Raw genomic sequence first — 21,074 nt, 5'->3', positions numbered from 1 at the left:
TTCCCCTGGAATAAACACATATGTGAAAAGAAATAAATTCAAGAATATTTAGTAATATAATAGTGAACAATTATAAAAATACCTAAGAATATAATAGGGTATTGTTTTAAAATGTTATATTAAAGTATGTTTAAAATAATAAGGTAGACTTTTTGTACTGTCATGAAAATATGTTCAAGATGTTTTGGGCTAAACATGTGAGGTAAAAAACAGCATGATAATTTTTTAAAAATTATCAGACCATTTCCAAATAAGATATGTAGTTGACTGATAACTACTTAGAAATTAAAAATTCCCCAATCCCTGAAAGTTTTCCATTCATACATTTTATTGTTATTATTTTTACTTATTTAATTTCTATTTGTTACTAGAGGCCCAGTGCACGAAATTCGTGCATGGGGGTGGGGTAGGGGTGTCCCTCAGCCCGGCTTGCACCCTCTCCAATCTGGGACCCCTCGAGGGATGTCCAACTGACCGTTTAGGCCCGATCCCACCCAGTTGGACATCCCTCTCACGATCCAGGACTGCTGGCTCCCAACTGCTTGCCTTCCTGCTTTCCTGATTGCCCCTAACTGCTTCTGCCTGCCAGCCTGATCACCCCCTAACCATTCCCCTGCCATCCTGATTGATGCCTAACTGCTCCCCTGCCAGCCTGTTTGTCCCTAACTGCCCTCCCCTGCAGGCCTGGTCACCCCTAAATGCCCTCCCCTGCAGGCCTGGTCACCCTTAACTGCTCTCCCCTGCATGCCTGGTTACCCCTAACTGCCCTTCCCTGCAGGCTCGGTCACCCCCAACTTCCCTCCTCTGCTGACCTGGTCCCTCCCAACTGCCCTCCCCTGCTGGCCATCTTGTGGCAGCCATCTTGTGTCCACATGGGGGCAACCATCTTTGACCACATGGGGGCAGCCATCTTGTGTGTTGGAGTGATGGTCAATTTGCATATTACTTTTATTAGATATGATTACAATATCAATGCACACCAAAAAAGAAAAAATGTAAAAACGTAAAATGAGAACATACAACCTGCAGTATGAACCATTCTAATAATTCTAAACTTCTTGGTTAATTCTATTTAAATCCCTCTCTGTTCACATAAATGTTGTCTTCAATCAGAATATGTATGACATATATCTTTATTTGACCTGATTTTATGAATTTGTAATGATAAATGTTTGGAGAATGATTTTCCTTTCTTAAAAATAACTTTTCACTATTTAAGCATCTCAAAATCAAGAATAAATTGACTGAAAAATGATTTTAAAACCATGCCAAATAAATTAGTATAAAGTGGATAAAAATGATTAAAGGTGACTGAAAGTTTGGAAAACTACTTCATAGACACAAAAATAATCAATTTTTGAAAATCTAAAGACTCAAATATACCTGAACAAAGTGGCATAATTATTGATTATAACTTTGGTGCTTTATAATTGTTGAGGTAATACATATTGATCAAATTTTCAAATAATATAAAGATCTCTCTATATAAAACTCTAATATGCAAAGTGATCCCTCAGGAGTTCGATCACTCGCTATGACATGCTCTGACCACCAGGGGGTGACACTAAATGAAGGCAGGCCCTAGCCAGCGTCCAGAAAGAAGGCCCTGATTGGCCCTGATCATCGGCCAGGCCTAGGGACCCTACCCATGCACAAATTTTGTGCACCGGGCCTTTAGTATATATATAAAATACAAAGTGATATCCTCCCCAAATCTCCAAATCTCCATGAAAACCTTATGTTCAATTCTTCTAGATATCCCTAATTTTATAAAAATCCAGATATAAATTATTTAAAAGAAATGTAGGATTATATCACATAGATCTTTTTATGAATAGATTCACACAATTCTTTTTGAAGCCTGCTGAGATTCTATTATAAGAACAAAGAAAATTTAGTTGAACATTCTTCTATTGATGGACTTGATGTTCAACTAAGTTTGTTATACATAATGTGTATTTGTGTGTGTGTGTACTAGTATGTATCCTTACATTTCCATCAGTGTACTTGTGTAGTTGTCTTGGGTAGCATTTATTCTTACGAGTTGAGTTTCTAGGGGAAAATAAGCCGAATGGAGTCTTTGGGTTAGCCTCTGTACTTGGTACCTTGATATTGTATTTTCCAGGACTACTATAACACCTGAATGGGTGAAATGAATATGAAAATAGTGCTAAGACCCCATTGTTAAGTAGACTCTTCAACCCTGCTTCAAAGTAAACACTTTAAATTTCTTGATTCCAAATTGTTTAACTATACTTAGATTTAGGGATTGTTGAGGAAAAACCCCCAAAATACTCTAAAGATGCCATCACTGTATACTTGGTTTAAAAATACACTAAAATAATGTTAGAAATTCATAAAAACTTAATTTGCTATGGCTGTTTCAAACAGAATGGATTGTTTTGAGTTTGCCTATTTATATCAGTTCTGTTGCATTGCAATGTCAATCATACACTCTTGTCTCTAATTTTGGGTGACATTGAATTGCCACTTAATTCTCTTTCACTGGTTCTTATGGCATGGAATGTGATTACAGGGCAAGAAGGCAATGATGAAGCTCAGGAACTCCATGGACAATTCACAGGGAATGAAACAGTATCAACCTCTGAACATTAACAGTTACATGATGCCTGTTCCTCCTCCACCTCCTTCCCCGAATGGAAAAATCACAAGGGAAAATAGATCTGAAACATGGAGAAGGAGAAGATTCCGGCCAACCACTGTTCCAAATGGCTTAGAACCAGTCCTTACCAGGGTGATTATGGAATCAAGTTTTCGTTTATTAATTTAGCATTGCATTATTAAATTTCTAGATTTGCAGTAAAAGAATTTAAGGAAATAAAAGGCTAAATTACTTGAACAAAGAAATATAATACTTTATTAATGTAATTGTAAGCTTGAATGAATCTGCAATCAAATATTTGAGAAGTGCTATTCAGAAACTAATTGCACAATTGATTTTAAAAAATCCAGTGAATCTTTAGATCAAATTTAGTTTGTACTATAACCCATTTCCAAATTATTTATTATTTTGGAAATTTAATTTATTACTTATTTATTTCCTTTAATTTGTTCATTCAATCACACGTCAGAAACATTTTAACATTTAATTTGTGAAAATTCAGAAACTTAAACATGAAAAACAATATACTATATAAAATAACTTTTAGTAAGCTTTTAATAATCACTCTTAGTGATTGTTGGCAAATTATTTTATAACACTTAGAAAAAAATTCATTTCAATGTTCTTCAAAAATATTGTACTTTGTTGTACTAATTTCCTCAAAATACTTATGAATAGTCCTAAGACCAGTAAGACTTTATATATGTACAGGCTAGTATGAAGGCAAAATATCTCTTAATTTTTGTGTAGATATACAACTAATTATAATTATATGTAACTTTTGTGATTAGCAGGTAGCTGGGTCAACATTTCACTGAATGAGAATCAGGGAATGTAGTACCAACATGCACATAGACTTCATGCTGTCTCTTTAAAACCAACATCACACTTGTTTTTTAAATTATTATGGTGGTAAAATTGGTATACAAGATCATATATATTATACTTCAAGAGTACATTATAATTTGATATTTGTATACATTGCATAGTGTTCACTACTGTAAGTCTAGTTACCATCCATCACCATACAATTGATCCCCTTCAACCATTTCACCTTCTCTCCAAGATTCATCCCTTCTAGTAACCACCAATATGTTTTCTGTATCTATAAATTTGTTTTTGTTTTATTTATTAAGTTCTTTTTAGATTCCACATATAAATGAAATCATACTATATTTATCTTTCTCTGTCTAAGTTTTTTTAAGGTCTATCTGTGTTGTTGCAAATGGCAATTTTCCTTCTTTTTTATGGCTGAGTACTATTCCAGTGTGTGTGTGTGTGTGTGTATGTGCATGTCTCTCTGTGTGTGGTGTGTATCTGTGTGTGTGTGTGTGTGTGTATCTGTGTGTATGTATCACTTCTTCTTAATCATTCATCCATTGGTGGGCACTTAGATTGTTGTCTTAACTATTATAAATCATGCTGCAATGAATCTAGAGGTGCATATCTCCTTTTGAACTAGTGTTTTTTTTATTCTTCAGATAAATATCCAGAAGTTGATTAGCTGGTTCTAACCTTAACTTTTTGAGGAATCTCCACACAGTTTTTTATAGTGGCCACAACAGTTTACATTCTCACCAAGAGTGTATGAGGATTTTCTTCTTTTCACATTGTTTCCAGCACTTGTTATTTGATGTTTACAGATGTGAGGTGATGTTTAATTGTGGTTTTTATTTGCATTTCCCTGATAATTAGTGATGTTGAATATCTTCTCTTGTGCCTGTTGGCCGTTTATAGTATTCATGGGAAAAATGTCTGTTTAAATAGTCTACCCATTTTATAATTGGGTCATTTGTTTTTATGTTGTTGGATTGTGTGAACTTTATATATATATATATATTTCAGATATTGACCTTTTATCAAATAAAATAGAGGCCCAGTGCACTCCAATATGAGACATTCCTCTCGCAATCTGGGACTGCTGGCTCCTAACTGCTCGCCTGCCTGCCTGTCTGATAGTCTCTAACTGACTCTGCCTGCAGGCCTGATTGCCACTAACTGCCTCTGCTTGCCAGCCTGGTTGCCCCCTAACTGCTCTGTCCTGCTGGCCTGGTAGCCCCCTAACTGCTCTCCCCTGCCAGCCTGATTGCCCCTAACCACCTCTGCCTCGGCCCCCACCATCATGGCTTTGTCCGGAAGATGTCCGGTCTAATTAGCATATTATCCTTTTATTAGTATAAATGATTTGCAAATATCTTCTCCCATTCAATAGGTTCCCTTTAGTTTTGTTGATGGTTTCCCTTGCTGTACAAAAGCTTTTTAGTTTTGAATAACCCCATTTGTTTATTTTTGCTTTTGTTTCTCTTGCCTTTGGAGTCATATCTAAAAAAGTTATTAAGACAAGGAGCCTATCAAAGACCTTACCACCTATGTGTTTTTTCCTAGGAATTTTATGATTTCAGGTCTTACATTTTAAGTCCTTAATCTATTTTAAATTAATTTTTGTATACAATGTGAGACGGTAGGCTAGTATTTTTTGCATGTGGCCATCCAGTTTTCCCAGCACCATTTATTGAAGAGATTGTCCTTTGCCCACTATATATTTTTAGCTCCTTTGTTATAAATTAATTCTTTATATTTGTGCAAATTTATTTCTGGGCTCTCTATTCTGTTCCATTGATCTGTGTTTCTGTTTTTATGTTAATACCATACTGTGTTGATTACTATAGCTTTGTAATATAGTTTGAAGCCAGGAATCATGATACCTTCAGCTTTGTTCTTTCTCAAAATTGCTTTTGTTGTTTTGGGTCTTTTGTATTTTAAAAGTATTTGTTTTAGTTTTGTGAAAAATGCCACTATAACCAAACTCATTCTTAAGTGCTTTATTTATTCTTTGTCTACATCTTACTCTTAAGCATCTATACTCACCAAATAACTTCCTCCAAAACTCGGGACTATGTTCCTCATGCTTGCTCAAATTTCCTCCTTTCACTTCTATTTCTCCCCAATTCTCTTCCTTTGGTCCAGTCTCTGAGGCACAGGCTCCACCCTGTCTCCTTGACCTTATCCTTTTCCATTGCCCATGGCACCTAACATTGTCATTCTCCTTCCTAATTGGTATTTTTGTTCTCTCTTTAATATTCATCTCTGTCACTCAACATCCCAGGCCTTATATGAAGTTACCAAATCCTTTCCTCACATTCTGTAGCCTTAGACTTCTGTTTTCTCCTTTCCTACTGAAAGTTCTCTGAAGAGTAGTATAGCTGAGTTTAAAAAACAACCCTAGGCAACTCAGCTTCTAACAACAAAGGTTTATTTCTTATTCTCATTATTATCTGTTGTTGGTCAACTGTAATTCTGGGACCCAGATTCGAGGAATTGTTCCTGTCTGAGGTATGTGGCCTCATGGACAGCAGAACCATGGAATTCTTTGAAGATTCTACTCAGAACTGACACATGTCACTTGCACTTGAGTTCTAGTACCAAACGACATTAATAGAGTGGGAAGTATCATCCTCTCACACAGATTGGGGGTAGATATTGGAGCAATAATAGAATCTACCACATCTATCAACTTATTGTGAACCCATTGCCTGCTGGTCCCCCAGGCCAACAAACATACTGTCTTTAAGGATGTGGCTCCCACTTAGCAAATATAGTGGCTTCCTTATCATCCTCACTTGGTGGCAGCATTTGATTTTTTGATGTTAAAATATATTACTGAGATAAACTCTACTGTTCATCCTTTAAAAAAGTTTAAATGTCTTATAAACCATAAGAATATATAAAATTTATATGTACAAGTTAAACAACAATAATCAAGCAAACACTCATGTTCACACCACAACTTCTGAACAAAGTAGAATGTTACTGTCATGTTCTGAACCCCCTAGTCCTGAGCTATCACATCCCCTATTGCTTCCCAGAGCAACTTTCATACTGACATCTGTGTTAACTGAGTCCATGCTTTTCTTTGGAGTTCTATCACTTACTTTTAGTAATCTTCAAAAATAAGCTCAAACCTAGCATTGTAACAAAATGATAATATTCCTGGAGAAAACAGGCTGAATAGAGTTTTTGAGTCACAGTCTGGGATTGGTGTAAATTTTTAAAATAGTTTTAAGAACTTCTGTGGAAGTCAGAGAAGCCAGGTCATGAGTGTGTCCTAAGAAAATGGGGCTCACCAGAGACAGGGCATCTAGAGAGGTCCTCCTGTGAGCCAGCCAGTGGACATCAACAGGAATGTGGTCAGGTGAATGAGCTGTAAACAGGCACATTGATGACAGTGGCAACTCAGGCAGCTTCCCTTGGGCATTCTGCCCTGAGGTTGGAAATGCAGCAGTATGGCATCCACACCAGCCTTGCTTTGAAAGGCATTAGCATGTCTTTCTCTTGAGTCACAAGGCTTCAGTTTGCCCTGGTCTTAAAAAATAAAACAACAAACAACAAGAAAACTTAAAAAAAAATAACACCTTCTGTTCTCTCTTTTCAAATTCCCTAGCTTGGGAATGTTGTAACTACTAAACTGATAGTCTAATATTCTTAGCTTTTCTCTCTCATTTTCTATGTCTTTTTGTTCTACTTGCTGGGAGAGTTCTTCAATTTAATCTTCCACACATACTGCTGAGTTTTTTCTTCTACTGCCTTATTTTAATTCTAACTACTCCTTTTGTGTTCCCTGAATGTTACTTTTAAAAAGCTTCTTATTTTTGTTCTGTATGATTTTGATGCTTTGCTATTTATGGAGACTTGCTTTGTAGGCTAATATATGTTCAGTTTTGTAAAGAATGTGCTTCTCTAAATGTTGGGATCAGCATTCTATAAATGTCCAATAAATAAGAAATGTAAATTGTCGTTCATATTTTTTTAAATATTCTTAACATTTAAAAAAATCTGTGTGGTCTTACAGTGTCTGAATTCTAATGATCATTCTCTATAATTTAGATTTGTCGCTTTCTCCTTATTTTGTTTTGTAAATGTCAAGTTCTGTTTTGTAAATGTTCAAAACATCTTATGTGCTCTCTGAATTAGGATTACTCTAATTTACTGGCAATGTGATTTTTTTTTTTTGTCATTAAAAAAGATCTTCTTTATTACTTACTACTTTTGGCCTTAAAACCTATTTTGGCTAATAGTTCTTTTCCTTATTTTCTTTAGATAAGTATTTAATATATATTTCTTTTACTTTCTGTACATTTAAGCTTTAGGCTTTACACGTATTTTTGCAACATATGGGTGCTCTATGTTTATTTCAAGCTGAGAATCTCTGTTCCTTTAATAAGTGAGTTTAGTCCAATTACATTTATTTTATTTGGTAGTGTATTTAGACTTACTTCCATCTTCCTAGTTTTTATTTCCTACTTACCATTTTTTTTTAGATAGTAGCATTATATGCTTTTATTGATTCTTCCTTGAAACTTCCCTCTCTTGCCTTCCATGGCATTCTATTTTAATGCTGCTTTGCCATCTGCTTTTATCTCTTCCTCCTTTGTGTCTCTTCTTCTGCTTCACCTCTTAATCTAGCCATCAGCATGGATTAGGTCTTGACAATTTATTGTTATTATTAAATATGTACTCCTCTTCCCATACGGCTTTGAAAGCTTTCTAGGTGTCCCTTGGATTTTTCATTAGCTCCTGGGTCCTGGGGTATAGAATAAAATTGGCATAATGGGGTGACTCATGTACTTCTACTTTTAGTACTTGTATTTATTTTATTTTGATCTAGAACTGATTTTTAAAGGGGAGGTGATTCTCAAGATTAATTTACATATTAAATTCACCCTTTTATTTTATGAGTACCATGCCAAAGCATCCTTTATTTTTTAAAAAAATAGATTTGTATTGATTTCAGAGAGGAAGGAAAAGGGAGACAGAGATAGAAACATCAATGATCAGGAAGGGTCATTGATTGGCTGCCTCTTCCACGCCCTACAGTGGGGATCAAGCCTGCAACCTGGGCATGTGCCCTGACTGGGAATCAAACTATGACCTCCTGATTCATTGGTCAACAGTCAACCACTGACCACGCTGGCTGGGACCCAAGCATCCTTTAAATGCTCTTAAAAGGAAAAAAAGAGGTAGAAGGCAAAGAAACACAGCTTGCTGGTGGCCCATCATTGTTTCCTCTATGAATGTGTAGAACATGGTCCCTAGATTCTGTGATCTGTGACCCTAGGGGATGATGCATGGAGCCAATTGGTGAGGTGTGGTAGATCTCACAGCATAGCACATTGCTTCTATGTCCTGTTGCTTTGTTCTAGGACTTGCTTTTACAGAATCTTTGAGACTGGTTAGAATTTCCTTTGAGGCTTCTTTCACCCATCTGAAGATTCTTGTGTTCTCACTCAGGATTGCTGGGTCACCTACACTATACAGCAGACTACTGAAGAGGTGGATGGTCCCATCTATAGTGTTTATAAATGTGAAAACACAGGCTTTCAGATAACAACTTGTTTAATCATCATCTTTATCAATTAAAAAAAGTCTTTTTAAATTTTATATGATTTGTGAAAGAGAGGGCAAAGAGCTTCTCCTGGCAAGAACTGATCTGTACATTTTTAAAATACCATGTCTTTAAATTCAATAAGTATTTTATACTCACAGCACTTCTCACTTGAATGAGCCACCTTTCAAGAGCCCAGCAGCCAAATATGGCAAGTGGCTGCATCTCAGACAGCACAGCTCTACACCTTAACAATGGCTCATGTATCTGGTAAACCTTTTTCATCCTCACTACTACGTCTTCAGTTCAGATGCTTGCTACCTAACTCTTAACCAGGCTATTGCAATCATCAACATACTTATATCCTGGCTCTAAATCAACAAATAGCTCAATTTAGCTTTTATTGATAATGACAAGCCCTTTGCTAGGTGCCGAGGCTACCAACATAAATAAGATTAAATCCTTGTTCTTGGAAACATTGCAGTTTAGCAAGAGCGACAGAAATATCTGCAATTAACCATGATACATTGTGATGAGAACAAGCATAGCAGTATAAATAAAGCACAATGGGAACATAGAGGAAGGAAATAGTCATTCTGAATGAGGAGATTGGAGAGTGCTTCAGAAAGAAGGTGGCATTTGGAATGGGCTTTGAAAGATGAGTAGGAAGCTAGCATATAGAATCAGGGAGCAGCGTGTAAAAAAGCAGGAAGGGGAAAAAAGAGTAAGGGAAGTCCATCTCAGTATTACCAGAGTCTATCTACATAATGATGTTAACCTCAACTCTGTGAAGTTGAATTTCCTTTGAGGCTTCTTTCACGCATCTGAAGATTCTTGTGTTCTCACTCAGGATTGCTGGGTCACCTACATTATACAGCAGACTACTGAAGCATGCTTCTTTCCTGCTTAAATCCCTCATTAATTCTCTTTCCTAATGAGAGCAGGTATATATTTTTTTTGCTTGGCTGTTTTAAAATGTAGGTTTTATTGTGATTCCAGTATATTGAGATTCATAGATCAGGAGATGATTGCTTTTGAAGAGACAGGTTGTCACTTGAGTCTCCAAGAGGAGGGGACATGCCACGGATTAGTTAGGGTTCTGTCCAGAAGAACGTTTGACCACATATTTGGGCATCGTGGCCCAGCTAAGGTGACAGACAAAGGTAACATGTCACACAGGGCAACAGAGGACAGCACCAGGGTCAGTTGGGAGGCTGAGGGAGTGTGAAGAATATATAGGCAAGAGCCTTTGTTGTGTTTCTGAGAAATGGAACCAGATGGCAGGGTAAGCAGGCTTAGGATTGGGTAGTATGAATACTTTTGGCAGGCTCCAAGGTCTAAGGGCTGTCCTGAGTTGTCTGGTACCTGATCCCGGGGTGATTAGGTTTGGGGAATATTGGCCTGGAGTTCAAGAGCCAGATAGAGTTTTCCTGGAACAATTCAAATTAATGCTCAATTTTATAGCATGTGTCCTAGATTGGATAATAAATTCTATGGTGCCCTAGCCGGTTTGGCTCAATGGATAGAATGTCGGCCTGTGAACTGAAGGGTCCCAGGTTTGATTTCAGTCTAGGGCTCCTCCCCTGCTTGAGCCCTGGTGAGGGTGCGTGCAAGAAGCAACCAATCAATGTGTTTCTCTCACATTAATATTTCTGTCTTTTCTTTTCCATTCTCTCTAAAAATCAATGGAAAAATATCCTTGGGTGAGGATTAAAAAACAATAAGAAAATAAAATTGATAAAAATATATTTTTAAAATAAATAAATACATTTTATGGTCACCCTACTAATTAGAAGTTTATTGCAGTGGTCCAGGTAAGATTTTAGGATGTCCAGAGTTCATCAGGGCTTGGCTAAGTGGCTGGGAAGGAATTGCTGCCCAACACTACCAACAAGTACAGGCTCTTTGACATCTATAGAAATCTCTTATATCCACCCCACACAGGCCTGGGCAGAGATGCAGGAGATCCCAGTGGGGATTTGTTTTATCAATCGAGTGCTAAATATTACAAATACATAAGGGCTAACTCCTTAACCATTCAAGGGTCTTGCTGTTTGTCAGCACAGATTGTAATTGCCTGAGATTTCAGAAAAGAAATGAGAAGGAAAGTCATAAGCAACTGAAGAGGAAGTCACAAAGATAACGCTTAGTTGTTCAGGACCATGAGGCCTTGCTGCTCTTCTTAACGTGGAGCTGAATTTATATGGACATTTTTTGTTGTTGTTAATCCTCACCTGATGATATTCCCCCCCCCTTCCCTCCCCACCATGGATTTTTAAAGAGAGTAGAAAAGAGGGGGAGGGAAATACAGAAAGTAACGTCAATGTGAGAGATAACACATGGATTGGTTGCCTCTCAACGAGCCCTGACCAGGGCTGGGAATCGAGCCTGCAACTGAGATACACGCCCTTGACCGAAATCAAACCTGCCACCCTTCAGTCCGAAGGCCAACACTCTAACCACTGAGCAAAATTAGCTAGGGACGGAGGGTTTTGCCTCTTGCTTGAAGACAGCAGAGAGGGCCACGAAAGCTTGTCAAAATTTCATCAGTCTGCGGTCATTCTAACCTTGGAAGACAGTAAGTACAGAGGCAATTTAGTCAACTGAAAGAAACAATTGTTTCCTAGTACACATATTTAATCATGAGCTGTCATTTGGGCCTCTCATTACAACCCAGAAAGGTTATTTGGTGACAATAATTGGGGAATATTTTTTAAAGGAATCAAGCAACTAGGCCCAGGAAAAAAAAGATGTTGCTATCAGGAATACATTTTAGCAGAGAAAAGAATATGAATAAGAGTAAATGAAAAGGGTGAAGAGCTGTTATGTTGTTTTATTTTAAATGTTCTTCTAGTTCTCATTTTGCATACAGAGGCAGGTTTTGCTTCACTCCAATCCCACTATTACCTTGTATTTATATAGTGCTCATCTACCAGAGGCTCACAGGGCAGCCTCCGAATCCATGTCCCTCTAGAAAATATTGCTTAACAAAAGGGGGATGCTCTTATTTCATCTGTCATGTCATGAAATATTCCAGTGGGAGCTTGGAGCTGGATTTGCCTTAGACTGGTGGTTTTGCATTGGGCTGCACACATGGATGTCACAGCTCCGTACGCCCAGGCAAGAGGACACGTGTCATCATTTTGCAACGAGGAGCCAGCCCTGCCATCATCCCTTTGCTTTTGACTGTGACTCAGGGACCTGTTTCTATTTACCTTAATGGCTCTTGATGTTCCTGAAATATTTCTGTTTGGGAGTTCTGTGTGGCCACAGGCAAGACAAGTTGCTTAAATTTTAAACCTCACAGCCCCGCTCTATACTTTTCACACTATTATTTATAGAATTTCATTTATCAGATTTACTTCCTCTGGTTTTTGCTTCAGAGAAATAGAATTGAGGTAGAAGGGGATGGGTTTGAAGATGGAACTATTTTAGTAGTTACTTCAGAAATTTTTATTGCAGCTTTGTTATTCTTTAAGAAAATGCATGCTTCCAAGCCATCCATAATTCAATGAAATCAAACTCAAATAATTGCCTTGGATTCATTAAAAGTTGGTCTCTTCACATTTTTCATTTAGCTAAGAATTGATTTTTAGAAAAATGAAGTAGGTTAAAAGTAATATTTGGTCTCTGTGTAATGCCAGAAGCCCAAAATATTCTAGGTCCTTTTAAAGTCTTTCAGTGATCCATTCCTATTTCTCTGCCTCCTCCTCTTCTTCCTTTTTTTAAGTGTCTTTCCTCATCTTCCTCTTGCAGATTAGGCAAACACTATGCTCATTCACTATTGTGAAAAATACTTTAGAATATATAGGGAAGTTAAGGAATAGGACATTTCTTTTAACCTCTGGCATTTAAGTTGTTTTATTTTATAAATTATTTAAATTGGTCAATGACAGAGAATATCAGATATGAGGTTTATGAGGTGGTCTTTTGTTGTTGGGTATATTTGATATTTAAAATAATATTAATAATGTTGATTGTCATTGAATTGAATGCCTCCTGTGAAACTGGATAATCCCAGGCACATAACATACATTGTCGTTAATCCTCGGAGTGACCACAGAAGGATTCAAATGTGTGCATCAGAATAAACTCAGGTGTCATTGCTGGAGTGTTAAGCGCTCAATTACAAAACCAATTGTTAAATCACAATCACAATTGTTAAGTCAGTTCAAATTAGAACAAAATTATGTCACCAAAATTTAAATAATTTGATTTGTTGTTGTTGTTTTTTTGAGAACCAGATCAAAGAGCAAAGAGCAGTTTCCCATTAGCATCCTTGACATTATGGTTATATATAAAACACACGACCTAAGATAAAAGTGACAAATTTTGTACAAGTCTTAGCATTTAATTAAAAATACAAAGCCAAAAGGTATGTTATAACTGTTAGAGAGATGTATTTTGTAATGGGCTTCACTTTTTGAGCTCTGTGAAGATTGACGTTTTATAAAGGTTTTGTTGCTAGGTACCTAAAAATAGACTTTTCTATTCTTCACATTACAATGTCATCACACTCTGTTAGAGGGTAAGTAGTTAACAAGCCCCCTTTCTTATTTATTCTAGGATTCAAGAAGGATTAATAAAACACCACTGCATAGTAATGCAGTCATTACAATGATCTATTTGGGGAAGACTGCGCACCTATGTTATGATTACCCAGACTTCCGAGATGAAATAAAAGTTTATCAACAGCACTGTGGTGGAGAAAACCTTTGTGTCTACAGAGGCAAACTACTTGAAAAAGGTATAGATACAATGTGGATTCTTTTTAAGTAGTTGAAGTTAATGTTATAGGTAAACTATTGTTGATATCAGAATGACTTCAATTTCTCTATGAAATTATGCATAGCCAGGGACTTATAAAACAGCTGCCTCAAAGTGAATCTGGATTTACTGCTCCGTGATTAAAACTGGAGCAGCAATCACTCTGACAGATTGTGAAAGAAAGAACTTGAAGTGATTTAACCCAGTAACAGATTAATTTGGGGGATAGAGATATATGATCATTAAAATGTTGCACAAATACACTGTCCCCAAATTACAAGTTAATTATTTGGCTTGCCATAGTGAACTACATCATACATTATTCCAAGAGAAAAATATAAGATTGGCAATTTGTTCTTTAGAAGTATGTTGAGATACAATCACAAACCCCATAAACTTCAGGGGGAATCACACCTAAATAACATGGTGCAGAATTGAGCCAAATGCATTTAATACATTTTCACTTTCATTTGATCATAAATCCATGTTTGTTAGTGTTGGGGAGGAAAAATTTTTCTTCTACACTTTTAAGTTCTAGCTGGAATAAGAATTAAATTGATGTGAGCTAGATTGATAGGGGAAAATAACCAAATTCAATTACATACATCGAGGGTGGAGGGGTTTCTATAAGAATGTGGGGCCGAAACCAGTTTGGCTCAGTGGATAGAGTGTATGCCTGAAGACTCAAGGGTTCCAGGTTCGATTCCGGTCAGGGGCATGTACCTTGGTTGCGGGCACATCCCCAGTAGGGGGTGTGCAAGAGGCAGCTGATCGATGTTTCTCTCTCATTGATGTTTCTAACTCTCTATCCCTCTCTCTTCCTCTCTGTAAAAAAAAAAAAAAAAAAAAAAAAGAATGTGGAGCCCAGAGACAAAGTGGGCAATTGAGGCTTATGTGCCTTTCTGAACAAAGGAGAAGGGGTAGAAGTCTAGGACTTCAAAGGGTAGGAAGGCAATTCATGTGGTGTTGGAAAAGCAAAGGTTCAGTAAACAAATTAAGAAATGTTTGCTGGGCCATGCAGAGACGAGAGGAAACAGGTTGAACTTTGATCTTGAGGCTCTGCTGAGTCTCCCGACCACACCTAGTTCATATTATATTAGAGGGACCTGGGGCGGCAGCTCCCTTTCTGGAACAGGCCCTCTACCTGAATTGTTTGAGGCAGTAAGGGAGAAAGCCTAAGGTTCTTCCTGAATGTTTCCTTTCTTAAAAAGAATCAACTTAAAATAATCAATATCCCGCTCTGGCCAGTGTGGTTTGATTGAGCGCCGTCCCATGTACTTAAAGATCGCCAGTTTGATTCCCAGTCAGGGTACATCCCCAGGCAGCCAACCCATGTTTCTCTCGCTCTCTCCCTCTCCCTCTCTCTCTCTAAAGTCAATAAAAACATATTTTTAAAAATACTTTTAAAATAATCGATATTCCCGAAAGACATATTTTGGTGGCATAAAATAATTTTTATATTGCATATAGAGTTTCACATATTATACTTGAAGTGGTTTTTGTCTACTTAATCTGTGGGACAGCAGTTCAAAGGAAGAGTTGTTACAGGGTTATGCTATTTGTGATTTCCTTGCTTGAGAAACTCTTTTTAGAAAGTAATGGAGTTTTCACTAATTAAGAGAAATATTTATATGTGAGTAATTTTGATAAAGACTTAGGGGTTAAGGGAGGAGTTGGAGGCAAGCATGTAGTTGTTGCTTTTGGCTTTTCTGTTTTCCCTCATCAAGAAAACAGTAATATTAATTTAAAAAATTCAAGTACTTAAAGAGAAACTATACATATTTAGGGATTAAATATTAACGCTTTCCAACATAAGAAAGGGCAAACACTTGAATGCTAGCTTTAATTTAAAGAAAAATACATTATATTTTACTTTATAAAAATATATTTTACTTTATAAAATATGTATAATTTATAAAAATAATGCTTAATAATGCTGGAAATATTTCCCCCCATATTATATATTTGGCTGAGATAGAATTTTCTTTTGCCTCATTTTTGTAGTGTTTGAGAGTTCCTTCCTTCCATTCTGTAGATGAGAACAATGAGAGGAGTCTAGAGGTACAGGCTTCCCAAGGTCACGTGTGCAGCTGAGAGCATATGAGGCTCCTGACCAGGTGCAGGGCCTTTGATTAGTACTATCTAGCTCCAGTTAGCTATTCTCAGCAGCAAAGAGCTTCCTCCATTCTCATACGATGGGTATAATGATAGTTGGCATAGATACATGCATTCATTTTTTAAAAGTGTAACTTTCAACTATTAATTTAGAAGAATTACTAGAATTAGCTGTGGTCTAAAATTGGAATTAACATAATGAAACTCTTCCTGGGTCTTAGATCACTTTTTATTTTAAAAAATGCATATATGATGTCTGTTTGACTGCTGGAAAGCATGGTACATACAAATGCAAAAGCAACAACAACACAGTAAGACTCAGCTGAATGAATTTCTGGGAGACGATATACACTCTGTGATTAATGTGCCAAGTCAAAGGTTATGAGAGAGTGTTACCTTGTTACGTGTTATTTTGCATACATACTGGTCCTGGGACTGTCTTTTTGTTATGTCATTGGACAGTCTTGAATTATAGGATGCAATGGGGACATAAGTAATTGAATCCCATCCACACAATAATTTTGTCTCAGCTTGTTCTTGATTGCCAGGAAAGTAATTATTCAAAATTGAAAAGTGCGGTGGCTCAGAGTTGACTTGTGGTTCAGCAATCTTAGCAATTTAGCTGAACTGAAAAGAATCTGCCCTTTTTAAAAATCAAAGCTGTGTAAGATTCAATGAAATGTGAATAGGTTTTGAGAAGATTTCTGTTAGGAAAAGAAAACATTTAATGTTATGCTTGGAGCAGAAAACTCATTTAAAAAATGTGGCATTCATTAACTTGTCTCGCTTTTGGATGAGAAATAACAATAAAATTAATTATTTAATAGTGTGGCAAGTGCATCTTTTATTCCCAGAGTAGTTCATGATGTCGTGCGGTTTGATTTTAGACATCGAGCCGCACATTGATTGTTTATTATGTACACCGGTGAAGCCGCTGAACATTTCTACAACTTGTGGAGAATGCAGTTCTTCACAGGCCTTTTGATTTGCCACGTGCATCGTAACAAACAAGGCAAACCTTGGCCTCCTGGGTTCATGTGGATACAAAGAAAAAAGTAACTGTTTTCTGACCCTTTTAATCTCTTCCTTTTGGCCCCATTATCTTGCATTTCCAAACCCGATTCTGTTGTAACTATTCGTGCATTCCCAAGTACTCCCCCTGCCCCCCAATTCATTCACTTATCTTTTTGTGTGATATTTCCTTTGTCTACAATAGAACAATGGATTTGAAATTCAAAATAGGATTTTAAATTTAAATCTTCCCCATCTTTTAAGATTCAGAATAAGGCTGTGAAGCTTTTTCAGTGACTCTGTTATCCATCTCTCTTGATGGCAACGGCTCTTATTCTATACTTAAAAGCAAAGCATTTCATTGTACTGAGACTTATATTAATTTTTTTTTAATTTCTCTTTTTCCGTTATCATATATTGAGGGTTTTTTTGTTTAAAAAATAGCTTTATTGAGTTGTAACTTACATTCTGTAACATTCACTCATTCTAAGTGTATAATTTACTAATACTTGGGAATTTTGTAGCATTGTGCAACCATTATCTATCACAAACCAGTTTTAGAATATCTCCATTAGTTCTAAAAGCTTCCTTGTGCCCATTGGCAGTTAATTCCCATTTTCATAGCCAGTCTCAGGCAACCTCTGCAGATTTGCCTTTTCTGGACATTTCTTATAAATTAAATTATATAATAGGTAGTATTTTGTGTCTTGCTTCTTTCACTTAGCATAATGCTTTTGAGAGTCATCCATTTGTAGCATATATCAATAGTTTCTCTGATCTTATGTCACTGAATACGTAGTTATCTCTCCCCAGGTGATGGATATTTGTATTGTTTCCACTTTTAGGAATATTATTAATCATGCTGTTACAAATACACAAGTTTTTATATAGATGTCTGTTTTCATTTCTCTTGAGTAGATCCTAGGAGTGGGTTTGCTAGCTCCCCCCCCTCCCCCGAGTATGGGTCATATTTTCCTGTTTCTTTATGTGTTTTTGGATTTCTTGATGAAAACAGAACATTTAAAATTACGTATTAGAGCAACTGTGGTTTCTGGATTTTGACATTTCTCTCTTGAAGATTATTGTTGTTGCTGTTTGTTTAGTAACTTATCTGGACCAATTCTGTGAAATTCATTTTCTCTCTCCTTAGTATACAGCTGGTGATGTCTCTACTCATCGTTTTTTAAATTATATTTTTCAGTTTTCAGGCTAGTTTCTTAGGGTTGTCTTGGTGTCTTCATAGTTTAGTGATCATCCAGTGATTTATCAAAGGCCATGTTCAAAACTTTGAGCCAGTAAAGTCTTCACCTTGTGCAAGTGGATGTTTGCAGGTTGTTTTTTTTTTTAAATATATTTTATTGATTTTTTACAGAGAGGAAGGGAGAAGGAGAGAGAGTTAGAAACATCGATGAGAGAGAAACATCGATCAGCTGCCTCCTGCACACCCCCTACTGGGGATGTGCCCACAACCAAGGTACATGCCCTTGACCGGAATCGAACCTGGGACCCCTTGAGTCCGCAGGCTGATGCTCTATCCATTGAGCCACACCGGTTAAGGCATGTTTGCAGGTTTATTAGTTTCCCGAACTGGTGTAAAAAAATGTCCCCTAAATTGGTGGTTTAAAACAATAAAAATGTATTCTCTCACAGTTTTGGAGGCTAGAGTCTAAAACCAAGGTGTCAGTAGGTTCGTATTCCCGCTAAAAGCTCTAGGGGAAAATCCTTCCTTGTCTCTTCTAACTTTTGATGATTCCTGCAATACTTGGCGTGCTTTGGCTTGTAGCTCCATCACTCCAGTCCCTGCCCTGTCTTCACATGTCATGCTTCTCTGTATGTTTTTGTGTGTGTCCGCTCCTCTTCTTATAAGGACATAGGTCATTGGAATGAGGACAAAATTCAGGATGATCTCATCTTGATCATTCACTAATTATATCTGCAAAGACCATAGTTTCCAAATCGGCTCACATTCTGAGGTCTAGGAGGTCATGAATTTTTAGAGGGCAATGTCCATCCTGCTATAGTGGATTCAAGAGTACAGGAAGGGGAGAGGAAGGGGGGTAAGAGATCAACAAAAGACTTGTATGCATGCATATGAGCATAACTAATGGACACAGACGCTAGGGGAGGGGTGAGGGCATGTGTGTGGGGGGGGTGGGGGTGGCCGGGTAGAGGTCAATGGGTGAAAAAAGGGACATATGTAATGCTATATGTAATACTTTAAACAATAAAGAATTAAAAAAAAAGAATAAAGAGAGATAAGTTGACATTCCAAACAAAAACAAAGAAAGAGTACATTCAAAGTTCAGGCCATTTTCAGGTCTGCTCCAACTCTGATTTTCCACCAGGCCATCTTGTGTTTCCTTTATTCATGGATGCAAACTCCCAGCTGGCTAGGGATGTATGAATAGGTTGAGCCTACTCCAAACGGTGCCACTTTCCGTTAGCCGAGAGGATGTGTATAAAGCTTACTGAATGTGTGAGGGAGGGGACAATTTCTCCCTTCCCTTCTTTGGTTCTTTGGGCTGGTCAAATAATTAAAATAACTTAAGATAGATTAACAGGATAAAATCTAACACATACATTCAGGAAATCTGCACAAGCATAGGAGATTCCAAAGATAGTTAGGCAAGATAAGGTATATATGTCATTCTGGACTAAGGGAAGTAAGGCAATTCACAGATAGATGAAAAGAGTTAATTTTGCGTAAATAAATGTTTGTGGGCCATGCAGAAACAATGGGACAGAAAGAAAACTTTAATTAAAATGGGCCTTGTTAGTTTCATCCCTGTCTGTTAATCAAGTTCGTATTAAACTATAGTTATGTATGATGATAGTTTTCTTATTGAGCAGGTCCTCTAACGTCTTTTAGGAGGAATGTGAAAGGTTCTTTCCGAGTCTTTTGTTTTCTTAAAATAATCCTTATGCCACAGAGACACATTTGGGGTGGCAAATTTTGCTCCCCTACAAGTGCATCTGTGATTGCCTTATTACCTATATCCCATGGTTGAATTTCCAGCTAGCCCACTGGCCTGATGCTTGCCCTAATTAGAACTACAGTTTCAGGCTAGCAAAACCCCTGTCTTTCTATGTTAGCTTGCCTCCGAGATTGCCACTTATTAGTGGAAAAGCCACTGGCCAAGGTTATTTTGCCTTCTGCTCCAAATCAAGTCAGCTCCCACTGACATTGAAGCTGCTGGTTATTTATGGCCTGCCCTACCCTGTTAGAACTGCAGTGATGAAATAGTGGCAGGTGAGAGGGATGCGAGCAGCCCCAGGCAAGGATGCCACAGATCTCCACTCTTCTTACCAAAAGTTCAGTAAGTTTTCATGAATAACTGCTGCTCAGTTTAAGCCTTTGGTACATTTACAGAGACGCCATTTTAAGAGGAGAGGATTTGGTGACCTCATTCTAGAAGTCTGATATATTCATTTTGTCTTTCCTGCCAAATGATAATTTCTTGAAGGAGGATACCACATTTGATGTTTTTTTTTCAGTATTTTTGTTTCTCCTTACTGCCTAAATAGTGCTGCCCATCTTGATCCTTCACTATATCTACAAAGACCCTGGTTTCCAAATCGGCTCACATTTTGAGGTCTAGGACAGTGGTCGGCAAACTGCGGCTCCGCCGTTTGCTGCTCTGTTGACTAATGAGTTTGCCAACCACTGGTCTAGGAGGTCATGAATTTTTAATTGAATTTTTAAATGAATAACTATATCTTATAAATATTACAGAATGCTTTCCCATATTGCACTGTATATAACCTTTAAGACTGCTCTATGAAGTGGGTAGACTGAGTCACCCCCCCTCCACTTCACTCCCTCACCCACTCACTCCTCCTGCCTTCTCCATTTCATAGATGAGGATTCTGAAATGGTCAATCTTCTTTCCACTTCTCTAGGTAGAAACCATCAAGTCAGGGTTGGGAAGTGACACTAAAATTTAAAATATAAAATCCTATATAATAAAAGGCCAGCCACCATAAGCAAAATGATCAGAACAACCAGAGACCAGAACCACCACAGCCCCTCACTGGGCTGGCCCTGCCCCCAAGCAAGCAGTTAGGGGCGATCAGGCAGGCAGGCAGAGTGGTTAGGGATGATCAGGTAGGCAGACCAGTGGTTAGGGGTGATCAGGTAGGCAGACCAGTGGTTAGGGGTGATCAGTAGGCAGGCAA

The 21,074-nt window shown here is 37.4% G+C and overlaps 1 protein-coding gene across 1 annotated transcript in view; it reads left to right on the top strand.

Annotated features, from left to right (window-relative positions):
• The window catches only part of ERICH3 (glutamate rich 3), a 61,075-nt gene that overhangs the window by 1,068 nt on the left and 38,933 nt on the right, over positions 1 to 21,074 (top strand). Inside the window, exons 2-3 of the mRNA XM_028142437.2 lie at positions 2,537 to 2,755; positions 13,572 to 13,752. Coding sequence (XP_027998238.2) covers positions 2,537 to 2,755; positions 13,572 to 13,752 — 400 coding nt within the window. The remainder of the gene's footprint in view (positions 1 to 2,536; positions 2,756 to 13,571; positions 13,753 to 21,074) is intronic.

This window comes from Eptesicus fuscus, chromosome 9, assembly GCF_027574615.1.
Source record: "Eptesicus fuscus isolate TK198812 chromosome 9, DD_ASM_mEF_20220401, whole genome shotgun sequence".
NCBI lineage: Eukaryota > Metazoa > Chordata > Mammalia > Chiroptera > Vespertilionidae > Eptesicus > Eptesicus fuscus.
The sequence above is the reverse complement of the archived record's forward strand: the minus strand, read 5'-3'. Positions and strand labels throughout refer to the sequence as shown.